Consider the following 23,773-nt stretch of genomic DNA (forward strand, 5'->3'; position numbering starts at 1 on the left):
TATCAAGACATTCTAGGTATTGGCATAAGGATAGATATATGGGTCAATAGAAGATAATAGAGAGTTCAGATATAGACCCAAACACATATAGTCAATTGATTTTTGACAAAGTGTCTGAGGTATTTCAATGGGGAAAAGGAAAATCTTTTCAAGAAGTGATGCTGGATCAACTGGATAGCTATATGGAAATAAAGAACCTTATCCCTTACCTCACGCCATGCACAAAAAGTAACTGAAATGGATCCCAGACCTAAACAGAAAAGCTAAAATTATAAAGCTTCTAGAAGAAAACTTAGAAAAATTTCACGACTTTGGAGTAGGCAAGGATTTCTTCAGTAGGACACAAAAACCACAAATGAAAAGAAAATTGAAATTTAACTTCATCAAAATTTAAAGAACCCAGGTGAACTAGCCCAAGAAAGAAGCAAATGTAATTACAGAGATGATGAAAGGAGCTCCTAAGATATGGCTGTGCAGCAGAACTAGAGTCATCCAGTCTAGATTGGAGCAGAAAGGCTCTGGGAAAGGTGAGTTCAAGGGATTGATAAACTTTTGATGTGTTTAAGTAGAAGGAGTGGAGATGAACAGGATGGAGAGTTTGGTGATAGATTAGTGGAAGATGCATAGAAACTAAGAAAAGTAATAAGACCAGTATTAATTCTTGTTACTAGTTGTATAAGGAGGAAAGAGAAAGATAGCATACTGCAGGGCTTGCCTGTAATCGCATTACAGATGATAATAATGTAAACATTGAATATTAATCTAATTAGAAATGATATTGAAAGGATGGAAGAGGGAAAATGTGGAGTGTCACAGGTATGTGGTGGTTTCCAGTAGTGGTAAAAGAGACTTAAGTCCTTATCTTCTATAAGCATATTAGTTGAATATATAGAGTGGGAAGGGCAGGGAAGGGAATGAAGAGGGTGGCTGTTTTTCATAAGTCTTGTAGAGTTTTTTGAGTTGTTGAACTATGTGCATATGAACATGATTTGAAGTCTGGTACTGCCACTTACTAGCTGTGTGACCTTGGCAAGTCACTTAACCTCTCTGTTGCTCGGTTACATATTTTGTTGCAAATTAGTGTAATAATGTGCTTTCCTCAGAAAGCTGTTTTTAGAGTGAACTAATTTAATCTATGTAAAATACTTGGACTAGTGTCCAGTACAAGGTAAGTGCTGTGAGTTACTGTTATAATTATGCATAGGCATTACTTTGAAAAGTATTAAAATGAAAATAAAAACAAAATTTTGCTGAATCTTAAAAGGTTTTACCTAATATTGGTGGCCTTTATGTATTTACCTAATATTGGTGGTCTCTATGTCTTTATGTCCCATTAAATCAATAACCCTGTAAGGAATATATTTTATTATTCTCCATTAAAATTTTATTTATGTATTTAGGCCGTGCCAGGTCTTAGTTGCGGCACGTGGGATTTAGTTCCCTGACCAGGGATTAGAACCCGGGCCCCCTGCATTGGGAGCACGGAGTCTTACCCACTGGACCACCAGGGAAGTCCCTGGTCTCCATTTTTAAATAAGTTGAGGCTCAGGGAAGTTAAACACCTGCCCAAGATCAACCAGCTAATTATTGCCAATTGCCTTAATGTCAGGATTTCAGCTGGGCCAGTCTGGCCACAGATCCCAGCCTTTTCCCATTTGCCTCCTGTGCTCATGGTTTACTGAATGTTTCACAGCCCAAGCTAGATCATAAGCTCCTGTGGGGAGTGAGGGAGTGAGCAGGGTGTAGTCCTACATGCCTAGTGGAGAAATTGTACAGGGCATCATGGAAGACACTCAGTGAGTAGTTCCTGATGGGAAGGCCTGGCGCATGGTAAGTGCTGAACAAATATTTGTTGAATGAATGAATGAGTGTGCAGGGTTCTGAAGCCCTGGGCAGATGTTAAGATGCTCCCCAGGAATGCAGGCTGAGGGGGGTGGGGAGTGAGGAAACAGCTTCAGGGGAGACTCTAAAAGCTCCACGCTGCTTTGTCAGGCCTGCCCACCCTCATCCCAGGGCCTGGAGCTGAACAAGCTGAAGACTGAGTGTGACTGCATTTACCCAGCCAGTGAATTCCATATATTCCTAAAAAATTAACCCAGAAACGTTCACAGATCCTCATATTAATGCTAACTTATTTCTCCCACCCCCCCCCACCACCAAATGGCCCAGAACCCTACTTGTGTAGATATCCTTGCTTCTGTCACCAACATGAGCAAGCTGGCCTTCTTGGTGTGTCACTTTCCACAAAAATACTCAAGGTTTTAATCACAGAGAAAACAAAGTTGTGGGTGTGTTTGCTGGTTTTATTGAGTTGAACCTCACAGAAATGGGTTAGAAAGGTCTTAAGTACTAGCTTCCTCTCCCACTTAGTGAATATTCCTTCTCTGTCCTAGAGGCCTTACCCTGAGAAACTTCTTTTTTTTAAAAGCTGTACATATTTTAAATTTATTTATTTATTTATTTATTTCTGGCTGTGTTGGGTCTTCATTGCTGTGCGCGGGCTTTCTCTAGTTGCGGCGAGCGGGGGCTACTCTTCATTGCGGTGCGCGGGCTTCTCATTGTGGTGGCTTCTCTTGTGGAGCACAAGCTCTAGGCGCACAGGCTTCAGTAGTTGTGGCACGCGGGCTCTAGGCGCGCGGGCTTCAGTAGTTGTGGTGCACAGGCTTAGTTGCTCTGAGGCATCCCGGACCAGGGATCGATCCCCTGGCCCCTGCACTGGCAGGTGGATTCTTAACCACTGCGCCACCAGGGAAGTCCCACCTGAGAAACTTCTAATGCAACTGAGTCGTTTTCCCAAACTCTAGAAAGCCAAGGGCTGCTCGGTGGTCCCATGATCTTTTAACCTCTAATCAAGCTTGGAGGCTTCAAACAAAAATTTCTGAGCCTTAAAACCAAATTGTTCTGACTCAAACCCAAACCCAGTCCACAAGTTCAGCTCTCCTGTGGCAATGACCCTTGTTCTGTAACGGAAGTGGGGGCGGAGGTGGAGGAATCTCAGTTTAGCTCACCCAGACAGGGTGGCTGCCCTGATACCAGGTGGGTTTTGATCGAAAGAGTCCTGTTTTGAGTTCCTCTCTCTCTTCAAAGCTCATTGGGCTTTTTTGTTGCCATAGACTAGGAGTTTGAGACCTGATTTCTAGCAATCACTCTGCTAAAAGTCGCTTGAACTCATGTCAGGTAACTGCGCTGGGTCTTAGTTTGTGCTTTTTTACAGTAAGGGATTTACACCAGCCCAGTGATTTTCAAACTCTTTCCCCTAGTTGCAAGACTCTTTGTACAAAGGAAATCTGTCTGGATGCCCAATATGGAAAAGAGGTAGAGCTGCTTGACTTGAAGGTGGACTCTCTCCCCCATCATGTGGCCATACTGAATGTGGTTTTAAAATTGTTTTAATTTTTTTCCCCAAAGATGGATAATACATTAATAGGACAATGGGAGAAAGACAAGAAAGAGGTAGTGATGTGGGAGGGAGGGAGTTAACAGATCATTGGCTATGCTTCCATATAAAAAATGGAGATAAAAGGGTTTTTTTTTTATAATTTTATTTTTGGACGTTAGATTTTTTTCATTCAATAGACAGCCTCAAGCATACAGATTTTTCCTTTATTGAATTGGTGACTTATGATAAATTTCCAGGCATGGACACAAATGGTAATGACTATGGATAAATGTTAATATTTCACAAGGGACTATTTACCACAAACATATGAGTACAGTGGTTTCCCACATCCTTGCCGCCAATGAACAATAGCATTTTATAAATTTATTTATTTATTTATTTATTTTTGGCTGCATTGGGTCTTCATTGCTGCGTGCGGGCTTTCTCTAGTTGCAGAGAGCGGGAGCTACTCTTTTTTGTGGGCTTCTCATGGCAGTGGCTTCTCTTGTTGCAGAGCACGGGCTCTAAGTGTGGGCTTCAGTAGTTGTGGCACATGGGCTCAGTAGTTGTGGCTCGTGGGCTCCAGAGCGCAGGCTCAGTAGTTGTGGCGCACGGGCCTAGTTGCTCTGCGGTGTGTGGGATCTTCCTGGACCAGGGCTCGAACCCGTGTCCCCTGCGTTGGCAGGCGGATTCTTAATCACTGTGCCACCAGGGAAGTCCCGATAAAAGACATTATAGAAGATATTAGTACATGGTTTCTCTGAGATGTCTTACAAATTATGACATGAAATTATATTGTTGTACGTATGCCAACTCAAAAGAATAACATTATAGTACCTTAAGTGGACACTGTCTTGGCTGTATGACCCTAGTAAGTCAGGGCTCAGATGGTCATCCAGGGACCTGGCTTTTCCTGCTCATCTGAATGATAACAGCTTTCATTACTACAACACTTCATTTTATGCTATCTTATTTCTGTGATAGGCCCTGTGAGCTTGGTTGGGTCAAGGGTCACCCAGAAAAAAACCAGCTTCCACTTTCTTTAATTATGCAAACTAGAGCTAGGTGACTGAGATCTTGCCTTTGGTCTGCAAGACATAGGGAGTTTTGCAAGCCCTAGGGGAGTGCAGAATTTCCTGAAGATGTTGCAAGGTGGCTGGCTTTCTTCTGAAGTCATGCAATATTCTCCTTCGCTTTAGTTATGACTGCACGGGTGCTGAGAAGCAAACTGAAAACTAGCACCTTGGAGCGGGCTTTTCTCCATAGGCCCCCCAGAGGCGAGGCCAGCTCATTTAGAGGGAAGGGCTTGGTGCCACTGCTTCCAACTAAAGGTACTGTGATCCAGTTCCACCTCCTGGTTCCTTCACTGGTAATCAGTTTTCCAAAACACAAGTATTTTTGCTGAAGGTAGGAGACACAAAGCTTGAAAATTTAGAGAGAAGAGAGCCAGAAGGCTGAGATGTTACAAAAATTCCTATTTTGCTAGTTTAATTTGGAAAAGGACACACGAATTCCCAAAGAAAACGAGCTTTATTGCAGAAGAACAAATTTCATCAGGGTATTTCCTCAGCAATCACACTGGGCATCCCTATACAGTCATTGCCCCATATCTCTTAGCTCCAGGTTGTGCTGCAGTGAGAGGAGAACCTGGACATCAGAGGCCCCGGGAGCCAGCCCCAACCTCACTCAGGCTTTTCTAGGCACATTACAGATAAAGTCACCCCTGCTCCCTACCCCACCCTCAGCCCAGCAGAGGTGGCCTTCCAGATATCCTTCCTCTTCTTTTTCTACCAGGGCTTATAATGTAAAGCTTTTAAACATTTTCAAACTTCACAATGATATCACCTTCCTTGAGTCTAGGTAAATGAGTAGGAAGATTACCTGGCTTTTGGACATGACCATAAGCAGAAGATGCTAAATAATACCTTAAAGAGACTCCACTAAATATACTAAGCCTGGTGGGGATTTTAAGTGTTTGAGAATCTGAAGGGAATGGAATTATTCAAAGGGCAAGATTTAAAAAAAGGTCACCATTCTCTGAATATAACAGCATATGAGTTAGTTCCTGAAGTATTTAAATAGAAAGTGAAACTGAATCATACTGTTTACCTTCCAGAGTAAAAGCTATTGAGAATTCAAATCTTCTTCCCTGAAAGAGCAACAGGGTTTTTGTAAAATATTTCTTCCCATTCTTTGAAATTTGGAGATCATATGAAAACCTGGGGGTTATGCTTTATTGAAGGCAACACTTTACTTCAATAATGAAGAATGCCACGTGGTCAGGGAGTGGTGTCCTGGAGAGAAGACAGTGTAGGCTCTGAGGTAGCAGAGCACATGACTGAACCACAGATTGGGTCAGACACCAGAGGCCTAGGGAAGCAGCTGCTTAATCTTGTATAGGTTGAGAGCTTAGTAAATGGCAATATCAGTGTTTAGAGGGATCTCACGATACCTTTGAGAGTTAGCTTAGGTGAGCTGGAGCTCAGTGTGTATCAAGGACCTAGAGAGATTATAAGAAAAGTTAGGGAAAGAATGGATATATAAGGGGAAAAAAAAGGATCTTTCTCAAGAAAATTAATTTTGTAGGTTTTTCATTTGTAGGGTGGTTTGGTCACTTTCCCTCCTATGTGCTTGAAAATACATTACTGCCCCAATAAAGTTCTAGTCCATTTAGCCTGCTCCAAACCCCAGTTGACCCCCTCTTCTTAATCAGAGTTTTCTCCAAATTCAGATATCTGTGTCTTGAAAAGAACACACCCTGGGGCTTAGCTGCCTCTGGGACTTTCTTCTTGAAGCCGCCCCTGCCTGGGCCATTCCTCCCCCTTCCTATCTCTCTGACTTCTATCTCCACTTCATAGCTCCCCATCCATCCTTCCATGCCTTCACAAATGTCCCCTCCTATCTCTGACCACCACAGCATACCCTGTGCTTTTTAGGTGGTATGAGCATATAATTTAATGTCTAAATCAGAATACTTTTGGAAGTAAGAGGGGGTACTTGTAATTAATAATGATGCTGAGCTTACAGTTATATACTAGGGACCGTCTCAGGCAAACCAGGATGGATGTTCCATTTCAGGTCATTTACTGTAGTCTTGCCTCTCCCATAGGCAGGCTGAAGATTCTGAGGGCAATGACTGTCTCATCTTTGCATCCCTTCTCATGTCCAGTTAGTAGTTTATATATATATATTTTTAAAATTTATTTTATTTATTTATTTTTGGCTGCGTTGGGTCTTCGTTGCTGCGTGCGGGCTTTCTCTAGGTTGTGGTGAATGGGCGTTACTCTTTGTTGCGGTGCGTGGGCTTCTCATTGCGGTGGCTTCTCTTGTTGCAGAGCACGGGCTCTCGGCACATGGGCTTCAGTAGTTGTGGCTCGTGGGCTCAGTAGTTGTGGCTTGTGGGCTCTAGAGCGCAGGCTCAGTAGTTGTGGTGCATGGGCTTAGTTGCTCCTCGGCATGGGGGATCTTCCCGGTCCAGGGCTTGAACCCTTGTCCCCTGCATTAGCAGGCGGATTCTTAACCACTGTGCCACCAGGGAAGCCCAGTTAGTATACTTTTTAAAAAATAAACTTTTTATTTTGAAATAATTTTAGATTTACAGAAAGTGGCAAAGGTAGTACAGAGTTCCTGTATATCCCTCACCCAATTTCCCCCCATCGTTTACATTTTGCATTTCCATGATACATTTGTTAAAACTAAGAAACTGCATTGGTTTATTACTGTTAATTAAACTTCAGACTTTATTTGGATTTCACCAATTTTTCCATTAATGTCCTCTTTCTGTTCTGGTCCAGACCAGGATACCATACTGCATTTGGTTTACATGTTTCCCCTAGTCTGTGACAATTTTTCAGTCTTCCCTTGTTTTTCATGACAGTCTTGAGGGGTACTGGCAAAGTTTCCTGCAGAAATGTCCCCCAAACTTGATTTGTCTGTTTTCTCAGGGTTAGACTGAGGTTATGGGTTTGGGGGAAATATACCACAGAGGCGAAGTGCCCTTTTCATCATACGTATCAGGCGACACACGTTACGCACATGACATCACTGGGGATGTGAACCTTCATCACTTGGGGAATGTGTTTTTCCTTTCCCTATTCTGTTCACTGGGAACAAGTCACTAAGTTTAATCTCCTCTCAAAGGGTGGAAGAACCTCTAACTCTACCTCCTGGAAGGGATAGTATCTACATATAGTTTTATTCATGTACTTATTTCAAAACATTATTTTCTGGCAACCTTATCTCTGCTTTCTGTTTAACAGCCTGTGGAAGAACAGCTTAAGACCACCCAGTGGTTGTTCCCACCCATTCAGTGTCCTGAGCAGTGGGAGCTGCAGGCCAGCCTTCAGTGGCAGGCTGAGCACTCCAGTGTTCTGCAGATAGGCACAGAGGGCACATGCTTGCCTTCAGGCCAGCCTGTAACCTCAGGTTGAGCAGCAGTAAAGTCAGAAGCTGAAGCAGTTCATTCGCTTGGAAAGCCTCCACGGTCACAGCCTTTTTAGCACTCCCTGCTCTTCCTTTTCAGTCCTTTCAGGATCTCTGTATAAGTAGAATCACACATGACCGCTCATGGGTGTTCACAGAAGCCTGCACAGAACTTCCTGGACCAGCCTCCACCACATCAGACCCACTGAGTGAGCTTCCTTGTCACTGCAGGGGATGACAGTGTCCACATAGCAAAAAGGGAGACTCTGAGTTACACAGAGTGATGGTAGACAGGTTAACATAGAGGCTGGTTGTCAGCCCTGGGGTGATATCCACCAGAAGAATGAGGCTTCTGGAAGGCTGTCTGGATCTGATTAGGGAAGGTTCCAGGAGTGAAGCACCAAGCAACAGGAGTCGTTCCAGTGGCAGCAGCAAACTTCAGCAGAGGCTGCTGGCCAGTATCCCTGGAGGATGACACTGACATCAACCAGGTTTTTCATGGCAACAATGGCATGAACTGCCAGTGGAAGCTTCTCCTGAGTCCTCTTTAGATTTATGATATAGATGCCATCATTTTTCCTTTTGTAGAAGAAATGTTCCACTTGGAACTCAAGGTTGGTCCCACCTAAGTGGGTTCCTGCTGCAAGGAATTTGAGGACATTCTCCTCTTTCATTTGCAGGACATCAAGAACTGTGGACATCATGAAAATTCCCCTTTAAGTTGTTACGGGAATGGAGGACAATGCCATATGGATCCCTCTCTGGTAGTGCAGAAGGGCTCTACATATATCACTTGGAGTGCTTCTGTAAGGAAGATGTGTCTCTTCTACCTCATTTATTTTTCAGTCACTTATATCAGTATGTATATTTATTTTATACTTTGGATCATAATTCCGTACTATATTGTTATTTATTTTATTGCTGAAATTGTCACGGCATTGGCCAGTGGGTGCTTTCAGGTTGGTTCCTGTGTCCCTTTGACATAGTTCATTTTGGTTTTTGAGCACTTGCTTAACCTTACGGTACTATAAGGTGCTCCACACTTGTATTTTCTCTGCCCCAGCCCTAGAACTAGCTATTTTCCCAAGGATCTCTGGTTCCTTTTATGACATTTAGTTCCTTTAACGACATTTAGAAATCAAGATCTAGCATAGTTCTCTGAGCTAAACTGAAGTCCGCTCAAGTCCTCCCAAGTTAACATAAACCTGGCAGGAGTGTGAGGGAGGCAGATGCAGCACCCAGAAAAGCTGCTGGCCCCGCAGTGACCTTGTGGCAGAAGCAGTAGTGGTCCACTTGGGCATCAGTCCATTTGGCTTCCTAATGTTTCTAGTGAGCTACTGGCCCTTCACCTGAGGTCCTAGACCTGCAGGGTGTGGGAGATAACTAAAGAGGTGTTTCTGGGCACAGGGAGGGGAGCAGTGGGATACTGCAGCTTCTTCCCCTCTTTATCCTGGAGAGTTGTCACTAATAGATCAGAGGGAGGGGCCCTGTCATCTATGATTTTTAAAAAATTTATTATTAATTTAAAAAATTGAGGTATAAATGTTTGTTTTGCAATTTGAGGTTTATTTGAGTTAACACACTTATAAAAATAGTGTTGTTGTGTTTAAATGAATAGGAAAATGTGTTCATAAACCATAGTATTCCAGTGGAGTCATAATTGATTATTTTGCAGAGTATAGAGTAAGTTCTCATAAATAATATAGAGAGCAAATTAAATTATTTAGTAATGTGAAATGTTAATTCACTTTATTTTTAATTGTAGTTTATTTACAATATTGGTTTCAGGTGTACAACATAGTGATTCAATATTTTTATAGATTAATTATACTCCATTTAAAGTTATTATAAAATAATGGCTATATTTCCCTGTGCTGTACAATATGTCCTTGTAGCTTATTTATTTTATACATAGTAGTAGTTTGTACCAGTTAATCCCCTGCCCTTACCTTGCCCCTCCTGCCTTCCCTCTCCCCACTGGTAACCAGAACTAGTTTGTTCTCTATATCTGTGGGTCTGTTTCTCTTTTGTTATATACATTTGTTTTATTTTTTAGATTCCACATGTAAGTGATAACATACAGTATTTGTATTTCTCTGACTTATTTCACTAAGCGTAATGCTCTATAGGTCCATTCACTTTGTTGCACATTGAAGAATTTCATTCTATTTTATGGATGAGTAATATTCCATTGTATATATACACACCATATCTTTTTTATGCATTCGTCTGTTGATGAACACTTAGGTTGCTTGGCTATTGTAAATAATGCTCCTATGAACATTGGGGTGCGTGTATCTTTTCAAATTAGTGTTTTCATTCTCCTCAGATATATACTCAGGAGTGGAATTACAGGCTCATATGGCATTTCTATTTTCAGTTTTTTGGGAAACCTCCATACTGTTTTCCATAGCGGCTGCATCAATTTACATTCCCACCAACAATGTACAAGGGTTCCCTTTTCTCAACATCCTCACCAACATTTGTTATTTGTAGACTTTTTGATGATAGCCATTCTGACAGGTGTGAGGTGATACCTTATTGTGGTTTTGGTTTGCATTTCTCTGATTATTAATGACATTGAATATCCTTTCATGTGCCTGTTGGCCATCTGTATGTCTCTGTAAAAATGTCTCTTCAGATCCTCTGCCCATTTTAAAATAATTTTTTCTTTTTTTTTTTGCTATTGAGTTGTATGATGACTTTATATATTTTGGGTATTAACCCCATATCTGATATATGATTTGCAAATATTTTCTCCCATTCAGTAGGTTGTCTTTTCATTTTGTTAGATGGTTTCCTTTGCTGTGCCAAAGCTTTTAAGTTTAATTAGGTCCCATTAGTTTATTTTTGCTTTTGTTTCCTTTGCCTTATGAGACACATCCAAAAAAACAATTGCTATGATTTATGTCAGAGTGTCTGCCTATGATTTCTTCTAGGAGCTTTATGGTTTCGGGTCTTACATTTAGGACTTTAATCCATGTTGAGCTTATTTTTGTATATGGTGTGAGAAAATGTTCTAATTTCATTCTTTTACACGTAGCTGTCCAGTTTTCCCAGCACCACATACTGAAGACATTGTCTTTTCTCCATTGTATGTTCTTGCCTCCTTTGTTGTAGGTTAATTGACCATAGGTACGTAGGTTTATTCCTGGGATCTCTGTGCTGTTCCATTGATCTATGTGTCTGTTTTTGTGCCAGTACCATACTGTGTTTTGTTTTTTTTTAACGTCTTTACTGGAGTATAATTGCTTTACAATGGTGTGTTGGTCTCTGCTTTATAACAAAGTGAATCAGCTATACATATACATATATCCCCATATCTCCTCCCTCTTGCGTCTCCCTCCCACCCTCCCTATCCACCCCTCTACGTGGACACAAAGCACCAACCTGATCTCCCTGTGCCATACGGCTGCTTCCCACTAGCTAGCTATTTTACATTTGTTAGTGTATATATGTCCATGCCACTCTTTCACTTCGTCCCAGTTTACCCTTCCCACTCCCCGTGTCCTCAAGTCCATTCTCTACGTCTGCGTCTTTATTCCTGTGCTGCCCCTAGGTTCTTCAGAACCTTTTTTTTTTTTTTTTAGATTCCATATATATGTGTTAGCATATGGTATTTGTTTTTCTCTTTCTGACTTACTTCACTCTGTATGACAGACTCTAGGTCCGTCCACCTCACGACAGATAACTCAATTTCATTTCTATTTATGGCTGAGTAATATTCTATTGTATATATGTGCCACATCTTCTTTATCCATTCATCTGTCGATGGACACTTAGGTTGCTTCCATGTCCTGGCTACTGTAAATAGAGCTGCAGTGAACACTGTGGTACATGACTCTTTTTGAATTATGTTTTTCTCAGGGTGTATGCCCAGTAGTGGGATTGCTGCGTTGTATGGTAGTTCTATTTTTAGCTTTTTAAGGAACTTCCATACTGTTCTCCATAGTGGCTGTATCAATTTACATTCCCACCAACAGGGCAAGAGGTCTCCCTTTTCTCCACACCCTCTCCAGCACTTACTGTTTGTAGATTTTTTGATGGTGACCATTATGAGGTGATACCTCATTGTAGTTTTGATTTGCATTTCTCTAATGATTAGGGATGTTGAGCATCCTTTCATGTGTTTGTTGGCAATCTGTATATCTTCTTTGCAGAAATGTCTATTTAGGTTTTCTGCCCATTTTTGGATTGGGTTGTTTTTTTGATATTGAGCTGCACCAGTTGCTTGTAAATTTTGGAGATTAGTCCTTTGTCAGTTGCTTCATTTGCAAACATTTTCTCCCATTCTGAGGGTTGTCTTTTCGTCTTGTTTATGGTTTCCTTTGCTGTGCAAAAGCTTTTAAGTTTCATTAGGTCCCATTTATTTTTGTTTTTATTTCCATTTCTGTAGGAGGTGGGTCAAAAAGGATCTTGCTGTGATTTAGGTCATAGAGTGTTGTGCCTATGTTTTCCTCTAAGAGTTTTATAGTGTCTGGCCTTACATTTAGGTCTTTAATCCATTTTGAGTTTATTTTTGTGTATGGTGTTAGGGAGTGTTCTAATTTCATTCTTTTACATGTAGTTGTCCAGTTTTCCCAGCACCACTTATTGAAGAGGCTGTCTTTTCTCCATTGTATATTCTTGCCTGCTGTATCAAAAATAAGGTGGCCATACGTGCGTGGGTTTATCTCTGGGCTTTCTATCTTGTTCCACTGATGTATATTTCTGTTTTTGTGCCAGTACCATACTGTCTTGATTACTGTAGCTTTGTAGTGTAGTAGCCTGATTCCTCCAGCTCCTTTTTTCTTTTTTTTTATTAAATTTTTTTTGGGGGCTGTGTTGGGTCTTCGTTGCTCTGCACGGGCTTTCTCTAGTTGCGGTGCATGGGCTTCTCATTGTGGTGGCTTCTCTTGTTGTGGAGCACAGGCTCTAGGCGTCCAGGCTTCAGTAGTTGGGGCATGTGGGCTCAGTAGTTGTGGCTCGCAGGCTCTAGAGCGCAGGCTCAGTAGTTGTGGTGCACGGGCTTAGTTGCTCCGCGGCATGTGGGATCTTCCTGGACCAGGGCTCGAACCCGTGTCCCCTGCATAGCAGGTGGATTCCTAACCACTGCGCCCTCCTTTTTTCGTTCTCAAGATTGCTTTGGCTGTTCGGGGTCTTTTGTGTTTCCGTACAAATTGTGAAATTTTTTGTTCTAGTTCTGTGAAAAATGCCATTGGTAGTTTGATAGGGATTGCATTGAATCTGTAGATTGCTTTGGGTAGTACAGTCATTTTCACAATGTTGATTCTTCCAATCCAAGAACATTGTATAGCTCTCCATCTATTAGTGTCATCTTCAATTTCTTTCATCAGTGTCTTATAGTTTTCTGCATACAGGTCTTTTGTCTCCTTAGGTAGGTTTATTCCTAGGAATTTTATTCTTTTTGTTGCAATGGTAAATGGGAGTGTTTCCTTAATTTCTCTTTCAGATTTTTTCATTAGTGTATAGCAATGCAAGAGATTTCTGTGCATTAACTTTGTATCCTGCTACTTTACCAAATTCATTGATTAGCTCTAGTAGTTTTCTGGTAGCATCTTTAGGATTCTCTATGTATAGTATCATGTCATCTGCAAACAGTGACAGCTTTACTGCTTCTTCTCCAATTTGGATTCCTTTTATTTTTTATTTATTTTTTCCTTTATTCCCTTTTTCTTTTATGATTGCTGTGGCTAAAACTTCCAAAACTATGTTGAATAATAGTGGTGAGAGTGGACAACCTTGTCTTGTTCCTGATCTTAGATGAGATGGTTTCAGTTTTTCACCATTGAGAACGATGATGGCTGTGTGTTTGTCATATATGGCCTTTATTATGTTGAGGTAAGTTCCGTCTATGCCTACTTTCTGGAGGGTTTTTATCATAAATGGGTGTTGAATTTTGTCAAAAGCTTTTTCTGCATCTATTGAGATGATCATATGGTTTTTCTCCTTCAGTTTAAGATGGTTTATCACATTGATTGATTTGCATATATTGAAGAATCCTTGCATTCTTGGGAAAAACTCCACTTGATCATGGTGTATGATCCTTTTAATGTGCTGTTGGATTCTGTTTGCTAGTATTTTGTTGAGAATTTTTGCATCTATGTTCATCAGTGATATTGGCCTTTTTTTTTCCTTTGTGACATCTTTGTCTGGTTTTGGTATCAGGGTGATAGTGGCCTCGTAGAATGAGTTTCGGAGTGTTCCTCCCTCTGCTATATTTTGGAAGAGTTTGAGAAGGATAGGTGTTAGCTCTTCTCTAAATGTTTGATAGAATTCGCCTGTGAAGCCATCTGGTCCTGGGCTTTTGTTTGTTGGAAGATTTTTAATCACAGTCTCAATTTCAGTGCTTGTGATTGGTCTGTTTATATTTTCTATTTCTTCCTGGTTCAGTCCTGGAAGGTTGTGCTTTTCTAAGAGTTTGTCCATTTCTTCCAGGTTGTCCATTTTATTGGCATATAGTTGCTTGTAGTAATCTCTCACGATCCTTTGTTTTTCGGCAGCGTCAGTTGTTACTTCTCCTTTTTCATTTCTAATTCTATTGATTTGAGTCTTCTCCTTTTCTTGATGAGTCTGGCTAATGGTTTATCAATTTTGTTTATCTTCTCAAAGAACCAGCTTTTAGTTTTATTGATCTTTGCTATTGTTTCCTTCATTTCTTTTTCCTTTATTTCTGATCTCATCTTTATGATTTCTTTCCTTCTGCTAACTTTGGCGGGTTTTTTTTTGTTGTTGTTCTTTCTCTAATTGCTTTAGGTGTGTTTCTTGAGGTAGGATTGTATTCCTATAAACTTCCCTCTTAGAACTGCTTTTGCTGCATCCCATAGGTTTTGGGTCGTTGTGTTTTCATTGTCATTTGTTTCTAGGTATTTTTTGATTTCCTCTTTGATTTCTTCAGTGATCTCTTGGTTATTTAGTAGCCTCCATGTGTTTGTATATTTTACAGATTTTTTCCTGTAATTGATACCTAGTCTTATAGTATGGTGGGAAAAGATACTTGATACGATTTCAACTTTCTTAAATTTACCAAGGCTTGATTTGTGACCCAAGATACGATCTATCCTGGAGAATGTTCCATGAGCACTTGAGAAGAAAGTGTATTCTGTTGTTTTTGGATGGAATGTCCTATAAATATCAATTAAGTCCATCTTGTTTAATGTATCATTGAAAGCTTGTGTTTCCTTATTTATTTTCATTTTGGATGATCTGTCCATTGGTGAAAGTGGGGTGTTAAAGTTCCCTACTATGATTGTGTTACTATCAATTTCCCCTCTTATGGCTGTTAGCTTTTGCCTTATGCATTGAGGTGCTCCTATGTTGGGTGCATAAATATTTACAATTGTTATATCTTCTTCTTGGATTGATCCCTTGATCATTATGTAGTGTCCTTCCTTGTGTTTTGTAACATTCTTTATTTTAAAGTCTATTTTATCTGATATGAGTATTGCTACTCCAGCTTTCTTTTGATTTCCATTTGCATGGAGTATCTTTATCCATCCCCTCACTTTCAGTCTGTATGTGTCCCTAGGTCTGAAGTGGGTCTCTTGCAGACGGCATATAGATGGGTCTTGTGTTTGTATCCATTTAGCAAGCCTGTGTCTTTTGTTTGGAGCATTTAATCCATTCACGTTTAAGGTAATTATCGATATGTATGTTCCTATTACCATTTTCTTAATTGTTTTGGGTTTGTTATTGTAGGTCTTTTCCTTCTCTGTGCTTCCTGCCTAGAGAAGTTCCTTTAGCATTTGTTATAAAGCTGGTATGGTGGTGCTGAATCCTCTTAGCTTTTGCTTGTCTGTAAAGGTTTTAATTTCTCTGTCGAATCTGAATGAGATCCTTGCCGTGTAGAGTAATCTTGGTTGTTAGTTTTTCCCTTTTATCACTTTAAATATGTCCTGCCACTCCCTTCTGGCTTGCAGAGTTTCTGCTGAAAGATCAGCTGTTAACCTTATGGGGATTCCCTTGTATGTTATTTGTTGTTTTTCCCTTGCTGCTTTTAATATTTTTTCTTTGTATTTAATTTTTGATAGGTTTTAAAAAAAATTTTATTTTATTTTTGGCTGCGTTGGGTCTTCGTTGCTGTGTGCAGGCTTTCTCCAGTTGCGGCAAGTGGGGTCTACTCTTTGTTGCAGTGCGCGGGCTTCTCATCGTGGTCGCTTCTCTTGTTGCAGAGCATGGGCTCTCAGTGCATGGGCTTCAGTAGTTGTGGCACACAGGCTCAGTAGTTGTGGCTCACGGGCTCTGGAGTGCAGGCTCAGTAGTTGTTAGTGCACGGGCTTGGTTGATCCACGGCACGTGGGATCTTCCCAGACCAGGGCTCAAACCCGTGTCCCGTGCATTGGCAGGTGGATTCTTAACCACCGCACCATCAGGGAAGTCCAATTTTTGATAGTTTGATTAATATGTGTTTTGGTGTGTTTTTCCTTGGGTATATCCTGTATGGATAAATCCTCTGCGCTTCCTGGACTTGATTGACTATTTCCCATATTAGAGAAGTTTTCAACTATAATCTGTTCAAATATTTTCTCAGTCCCTTTCTTTTTCTCTTCTTCTTCTGGGACCCCTATAATTCGAATGTTGGTGCATTTAATGTTGTCCCAGAGGTCTCTGAGACTGTCCTCAATTCTTTTTGTTTTTCCTTTATTCTGCTCTGCGGTAGTTATTTCCACTATTTTATCTTCCAGGTCTCTTATCCGTTCTTCTGCCTCAGTTATCCTGCTATTGATTCCTTCTAGAGAATTCTTAATTTCATTTATTGTGTTGTTCATTGTTTTTTTTTGCTCTTTAGTTCTTCTAGGTCCTTGTTAAACATTTGTTGTATTTTCTCCATTCTGTTTCCAAGATTTTGGATCATCTTTACTATCGTTACTCTGAATTGTTTTTCAGGTAGATTGCCTATTTCCTCTTCATTTGTTTGGTCTGGTGGGTTTTTACCTTGATCCTTCATCTGCTCTGTTTCTGTGTCTTCTCATTTTGCTTAACTTACTGTGTTTGGGGTCTCCTTTTCGCAGGCTGCAGGTTCGTAGTTCCCGTTGTTTTTGGTGTCTGCCCCCAGTGGCTAAGGTTGGTTCAGTGGCTTGTGTAGGCTTCCTGGTGGAGAGGACTGATGCCTGTGTTCTGGTGGATGAGGCTGGATCTTGTCTTTCTGGTGGGCAGGACTGTGTTTGGTGGTGTGTTTTGGGGTGTCTGTGATCTTTTTATGATTTTAGGCAGCCTCTCTGCTAATGGGTGGGGTTGTGTTCCTGTCTTGCTAGTTGTTTGGCATAGGGTGTCCAGCAGTGTAGGTTGCTGGTTGTTGAGTGGAGCTGGGTCTTAGCGTTGAGATGGAGATCTCTGGGAGAGCTTTCACCGTTTGATATTATGTGGAGCCGGGAGGTCTCTGGTGGACCAATGTCCTGAACTTGGCTCTCCCACCTCAGAGGCACAGGCCTGACACCCGGCTGGAGCACCAAGACCCTGTCAGCCACATGGCTTTTGGGAAGTCTGGGGTCTTCTGCCAGCGTTCAGTAGGTGTTCTGCAGGAGTTGTTCCACATGTAGATGTATTTCTGATGTATTTGTGGGGAAGAAGGTGATCTCCATGTCTTACTCCTCTGCCATCTTGAAGGTCTACCATACTGTTTTGACTACTGTAGCTTTGTAGTATAGTCCGCAGTCAGGGAGCGTGATACTTCCAGCTTTCTTCCTTTTTCTCAAAATTACTCTGGCTATTTGGGGTCTTCTGTGGTTCTATATAAATTTTAGGATTATTTGTTCTAGTTGTGTGAAAACTGTCATGGGTATTTTGATAATTGCATTAAATTTGTAGATTAATTTGGGTAGAATGGAGATTTTAACTATTAATTCTTCCGATCCATGAACATGGGATATCTTTTCACTTATTTGTATTGTCTTCAATTTCCTTCACCAGTATCTCATGGTTTCCAGAGTATAGGTCGTTCACCTGCTTGGTTAAGTTTATTCATAGGTATTTTCTTTTTGATACAGTTGTAAATGAAACTGTTTTCTGGAATTCTCTGACAGTTCATTACTAGTGTATAGAAAGGTAACAGATTTCTGTATGTTAATCTTGTATCCTGCAACTTTACTGAATTCATTTATTAGTTCTAATAGTTTTTTGGTGGATACTTTAGGGTTTTCTGTATATAGTATCATGCCATCTACAAACAGTGACAGTTTTACTTCTACCCTTACAATCTGGATTCCTTTTATTTCTTTCTCTTGTCAGTTGGACTTCCAATACTGTGTCAAATAGAAGTGGTGAGAGTAGGTATCCTTGTCTTGTTCTTGATTTTAGAGGAAAAGTTAATTTTTCACTGTTGAGTATGCTGTTAGCTGTGGGTTTGTCACAAATGGCCCTTCTTATATTGAGATGTGTTCTCTCTATACCAACTATGATGAGAGAATTTATCATTAATGGATGTTGAATTTTGTCAAATGCTTTTTCTGCATCTATTGAGATGATCATGTGATTTTTATCCTTCCTTTTGTTAATGTGGTGTATCACACTGATTGAGTGTGGATAGTGAACCATCCTTTCATCTCTGGGATAAATCCCACTTGATCATGGAGTATGACCCTTTTCATAAAAAGGATTGTTGGATTTAGTTTGCTAATATTTTGTTGAGGATTTTTGCATCTATATTCATCAGAGATACTGGCCTGTAATTTTCCTTTTGTTTAGTGTCTTTGGTTTTGCTATCAGGGTAATGGTGGTCTTATAGAATGAAATTGGGAGTGTTCCCTCTCCTTCAATTTTTTGGAATAGTTTGAGGATAGGTATTAGCTTTTCTTTTTATGTTTGATAGAATTCCCCTGTGAAGTTGTCTGGTCCTGGATTTTAGTTTGGTGCAAGTTTTTTTTGGTTAAAATTTCAACTTCACTAGTAGTGGTTGTTCTGTTCATATTGTCTATTTCTTTTTGATTCAGTTTTGGAAGGGTGTATGTTTCTCAAAATTTGTCCATTTCTTCTGGTTTGTCCAATTTATTGGGATATAATTGTAGTATGTGAGGTATAACTGACATTTAAAATTATATTCGTTTCAGGTGTATAACATGATTTGATATTTGTATATGTTGCAAAATGACCATCACAGTAAGTATAGTTAACATCCATTACCATATCACATTTTTTTGTAATGAGAGCTTTCAAGATCTACTCTTAGCAACTTTCAAATATGCAATACAGTATTAACTATAGTCATCATGCTGTACATTACATCTACATATTTTATAACTGGAAATTTGTACCTTTCAACCCCTCTCACCCATTTTGCCCACCCCCAACACCCTGCCTCTGGCAACCACCAACCTGTTCTCTGTACCTATGAGCTTATTTTTTAAAACAGATTCCATCTATGACCTTTTAAAAAAAAACAGATTCCACTTATGAGATCATACAGTATTTGTCTTTCTCTGACTTATTTTACTTAGCATAATGCTCACAAGTTCCATCCATATTGTCACAAATGGCAAGATTTTCTTCTTTTTCATGGCTGAATAATATTTCATTGCATAAATATATACTACATCTTCTTTACCCATTCATCCATCAATGGGCACTTTGGTTGTTTCCATATTTTGGCTTTTATAAATAATGCTGCAATGAACATAGAGGTGTATATATCTTTTTGAATTAGTGTTTTCATTTTTGGGGATAAATAGCCAGAAGTGGATTTGCTGGATCATATGGTAGTTCTACTTTTAATTTTTTGAGGAACTGCCATACTGTTTTCATAGTGGCTGCACCAATTTACATTCCCACCAAAACACCACAAGGGTTCCCTTTTCTCCACATTCTTGCCTACACTTACTTGTCTTTTTCATAACAGCCATTCTAACAGGTATGAGGTGATATTTCATTGTGCTTTTGATTTGCATTTCTCTGATTAGTGATGAGCGTCTTTCCATGTGCCTGTTGGCTGGCCATCTGCATGTCTTCTTTGTAAAAAATGTCTCTTTAGATCCTCTGCCCATTTTTAAATGATTTTTTTTTTTTTTTTTTTTGCTATTGAGTTGTATGACTATATATATTTTGGGTATTAACCCCTTATCAGATATATGGTTTGCAAATATTTTCTCCCAGTCAGTAGGTTGCATTTTCATTTTCTTGATGGTTTTCTTTGCTGCACAGAAGCTTTTTAGTTTGATGTAGTCCCATTTATTTTTGGATTGTCAAATCCAAAATATTGCCAAGACTGATGTCAGGGGCTCACTGCCTATGTTTTCTTCTAGGAGTTTTATGGTTTCAGGTCTTATGTCCAAGTCTTTAATCCATTTTGAGTTAATTTTTGTGTAAGGTGTGAGATAATGGTCCAGTTTTCCCAAAACCATTTACTGAAGAGACAGTTCTTTCTTTCCCCATCTGTATATTCTTGGCTCCTTTGTTGTAAATCAACTGACCATATATATGCATGGGTTTATATCTGGGCTTTCTGTTCTGTTGCATTGATCTACATGTCTGTTTTTGTGCCAGTACCACACAGTTTTGATTACTATAGCTTTATAATGTAGTTTGAAACCAGGGGTTGTAATGTCTCTGGCTTTGTTCTTCTTTTTCAAGATTGATTTTGCTATTCGGGGTCTTCCGTAGTTCCATAGAAATTTTAGGATTATTAGTTCTATGAAAAATGCCATTGGAGTGCACCAAATCTGTAGATTGCTTTGGTAGTATGGACATTATTATTTCTAATAGCTTTATTAAGGTGTAATTTATATACATTACATTCAACCTGTTTTAAGTGCACAAATATTTTTAAAGTTTATAAAACTGTGCAAAAATCACAATTTAGTTGTAGAACAGTTTCATCACCCCAAAGAGATCCCTGTGGCCATTTGCAGACGATCCCCACTCCCATGTAACCACCAATTTAGTATCATCTGTTTTAGACATTTTCCTTTTCTGTCGTTTCATTATAAATGGAATCATACCATATATGGCTTATGTGTCAAACTTCTTTTACCTAGCATGATGTTTCTGAGGTTCATCCATGTAGTAGCATATATCAGTATTCTTTCTATTTTATGAATTTTTTGTTTACCCATTTGCAGTTGATGGCCATTTGGATTGTTTCCACTTTTTCACTAGTATGAATCATGTTATGAACATGCACCTACAAGTCTTTGTGAACAGTTTTCATTTCTCTTAGGATGGAACATTGAATGGAATTGCTGGGTCATATGGTAAACTGCTTAACTTTTTAAGAAACTGCCAGATCACTTTCCAAAGTGGCTGCATCATTTTACATTTCCACCAGCAGTGTACTAGGGCTCGTTTCTCCACATCCTCATGAACACCATCTTTCTTTGTCTTTATTATAGTCATCCTAGTGGCTGTGAAGTGTGGTATCATCTAATTTTGGTTTTAACTTGCATTTCCCTAATGACTAGTGATGTTGAGCATCTTTTCATATGCCAAGCCATTTGGATATCTTCTTTCTGAAATGTCTATTCAAATTTTTGCCCACTTAAAAATTGAGTTGCCTTACTTTTGAGTTTTAAGAATAATTGAGTTGAAAATATTTTATCCTAGTCTGTGGTTTGTCAGTTCATTTTCTTAATGTTTTTCTTTTCCTATTATGTAAGTTTCAGGTGTACATTGCTCAGGACCACTTTATAGCATAGCCAGCTTCTTTAAAAGAATAAAGACTAGACTTCCAAAAGGTTTCATCTTAAATTGTATTTATTTATTTATTTTTATAAATTATTTATTTTTGGCTGCATTGGGTCTTCATTGCTGCCTGCAGGCTTTTTCTAGTTGTGGTGAGCAGGGGCTATTCTTCTTTGTGGTGCATGGGCTTACTGCGGTGGCTTCTTTTGTTGTGGAGCGCAGGCTCTAGGCACTCGGGCTTCAGTAGTTGTGGCATGTGGCCTCTAGAGCACAGGCTCAGTAGTTGTGGTGCACGGGCTTAGTTGCTCCACGGGATCTTAGTTGCTCCATGTGGGATCTTCCTGGGAGGGCTCGAACCTGTGTCCCCTGCATTGGCAGGTGGATTCTTAACCACTGCACCACCAGGGAAGCCCTAAATTGTATTTATTGACCTAATTCTTTACTGTTCTTTATAATGGAGAGTTCGACTATGAGGCTAAAATGGGACTTTTCTCAATTTTCTGGTCAACTGATATGATGGCTGTAATAATCCAGAAGAAATAGGTCATTATATTTTCTTGAGGTTTCAACTTAAGATTTCAGCTTTCATTTTCAAATAAGTAGAAATACTATGTCTTGTATCTAGGATGCAAGGACTTGGTTATCCTTGTTGGGATAATGGTTCTCCTCTATCTGCGGAAGTCACTCTGTCCAGTGGTGACTGATAAGTAGCTCTAACTGTACAATTATTGTGGCTAGAATTCCAGAAATGGTCAATGTAAGTTCATCTATTTGGTCTTCACGGATTACCTGTGAAGCAAAAAAGGACACCTGAATAAGACACCTAAAATATTTTTACCAGTTTTTGGGAACACTGTGTTGTCTCCCCAATATACATTTCATTTTCCCCTATTATGTAGCAATAGTGGTTTGGGTAGAATAAACCCAGCTTCATATTCAGCTTGAGGGGTAGGCCCTGATAGGTCTAGGTCAATTAGAAAATCCTCTTCTCTCTCCTCCATTCCTTGCTAGAATGACATGGATTAGTTCAGAAGTGCCCTCAATTAGTGTGAAAAGTTTAAGACTCTCAGTAGGACAGTGAGGTATGCTGTAAAGCTGGGACCTACTGAATGATTCTGCCACCTGTAGTAGACAGCTTCTAAAATGACCCCCAATGAACTCTGCCTTCTGGTATTCATCCCCTTATATAATCCACTCACCTTCAATGTGGGCTGAATCCAGTGATTAGTTTCTAACTAGTCATGGAATACAGAAAAAGTGATGGATGTTACTTCTGAGATTAGTTACAAAAAGACTGTGGCTTTCATCTTGGGTTTCATCTCACTTGCTCAATCTGAGGGAAGCCACATGCCAAGCTGTGAGGCACACTATGGAGTGGCCCATGTGGCAAAGAACTGGGAGAGGTCTCTAGACAACAGAGAGTGAGAAATTGAGGCCCCGAATTCAACAGCCTGTGAGGAACTAAATCCTGCCAATAACCACATGAGTGAGCTTGGAAGGGAATCTTCCTCCAGTTGAGCCTTCAGATGACACTGCAGCCCTGTCAGAGAGCTTAACTGCAACCTCATGAGAGACTCTGAGGCAGAGGCCCTAAGCCAAATTGTGCCCAGATTCCCGACTCACAGAAACTGAGATTTAAAAAAAAGTTTGTTGTTTTAAGCCACTAAATTTTACAGTAATTTGTTAAGCTGCAAAAGATAATTAATATACTACCATAAGAAAAGCTAGTTTGAGCTGGGTTTTTTTTTTTCTTTCCTGTTATTTGTAACTGAAAGCATATTAACACATACTAGCTAGTAGTAATCTAATCTTGAAAAGGGTATGACATATTATACACAAATAATTTTGTGAACTTATGGTTTACAAATATCATACAAACAACAATAAAAACCCCATCTACCTATTCACAACCATCTCCATTTCTCATATGGAAAATTATGTAATAAGGCCTCACTCATGTAATAAGGCCTCACTCATTCAGTGTCCCTTTTAATACTGACAAAGTCTGGGCAAAGATTTACCTTTGATTACTTACACAAATAAACAATGTAAAAAAAACAGTGATCACAGGGCAACTGTTAAGTCCACTTAAAACATCTATTGTTTAGGGAATTCCCTGGCAGTCCAGTGGTTAGGACCCGGCGCTTTCACTGCTGCGGCCTGGGTTTGATCCTTAAAAGTACTTACCATATGCTAACACATATATATGGAATCTAAAAAAAAAAAAAAAGGTTCTGAAGAACCTAGGGGCAGCACAGGAATAAAGACGCAGATGTAGAGAATGGACTTGAGGACACAGGAAGGGGGAAGGGTAAGCTGGGACGAAGTGAGAGAGTGGCATGGACATATGTACACTACCAAATG

At 39.9% G+C, this 23,773-nt stretch overlaps 1 protein-coding gene, 1 long non-coding RNA gene and 1 pseudogene across 9 annotated transcripts in view; 1 reads left to right on the forward strand and 2 right to left on the reverse strand.

The window, feature by feature from the left end:
- Positions 1-15,346, reverse strand: part of LOC309625940 (small ribosomal subunit protein uS2 pseudogene) — a 29,014-nt pseudogene extending 13,668 nt beyond the window's left edge. Inside the window, exon 1 of the transcript in view lies at positions 1-15,346. This exon is cut by the window's left edge and continues 13,668 nt beyond it. The product of the transcript in view is annotated as a small ribosomal subunit protein uS2 pseudogene (transcript).
- Positions 1-23,773, forward strand: part of LOC309626369 — a 135,142-nt gene that overhangs the window by 36,786 nt on the left and 74,583 nt on the right. The window lies entirely within an intron of this gene.
- RPAP2 (RNA polymerase II associated protein 2) overlaps positions 16,621-23,773 on the reverse strand; it is a gene marked incomplete at its 5' end in the record, with an annotated part of 89,729 nt that continues 82,576 nt past the window's right edge. For 3 of the 5 annotated variants that reach the window (XM_082384356.1, XM_082384354.1, XM_082384352.1), the window contains one exon: positions 16,621-22,198. Coding sequence is in view for 1 of the 5 variants with exons in the window: in XM_082384354.1 (XP_082240480.1) it covers positions 22,195-22,198 (4 nt within the window). Of the gene's footprint in view, positions 22,199-22,608; positions 23,592-23,773 lie in introns of all 5 variants that reach the window. The other 2 variants (XR_014242375.1, XR_014242376.1) reach the window with 2 other exon arrangements.

The sequence above is a fragment of the Balaenoptera borealis genome (assembly GCF_965194805.1).
Source record: "Balaenoptera borealis genome assembly, chromosome: 1".
NCBI classification, from domain to species: Eukaryota; Metazoa; Chordata; class Mammalia; order Artiodactyla; family Balaenopteridae; genus Balaenoptera; species Balaenoptera borealis.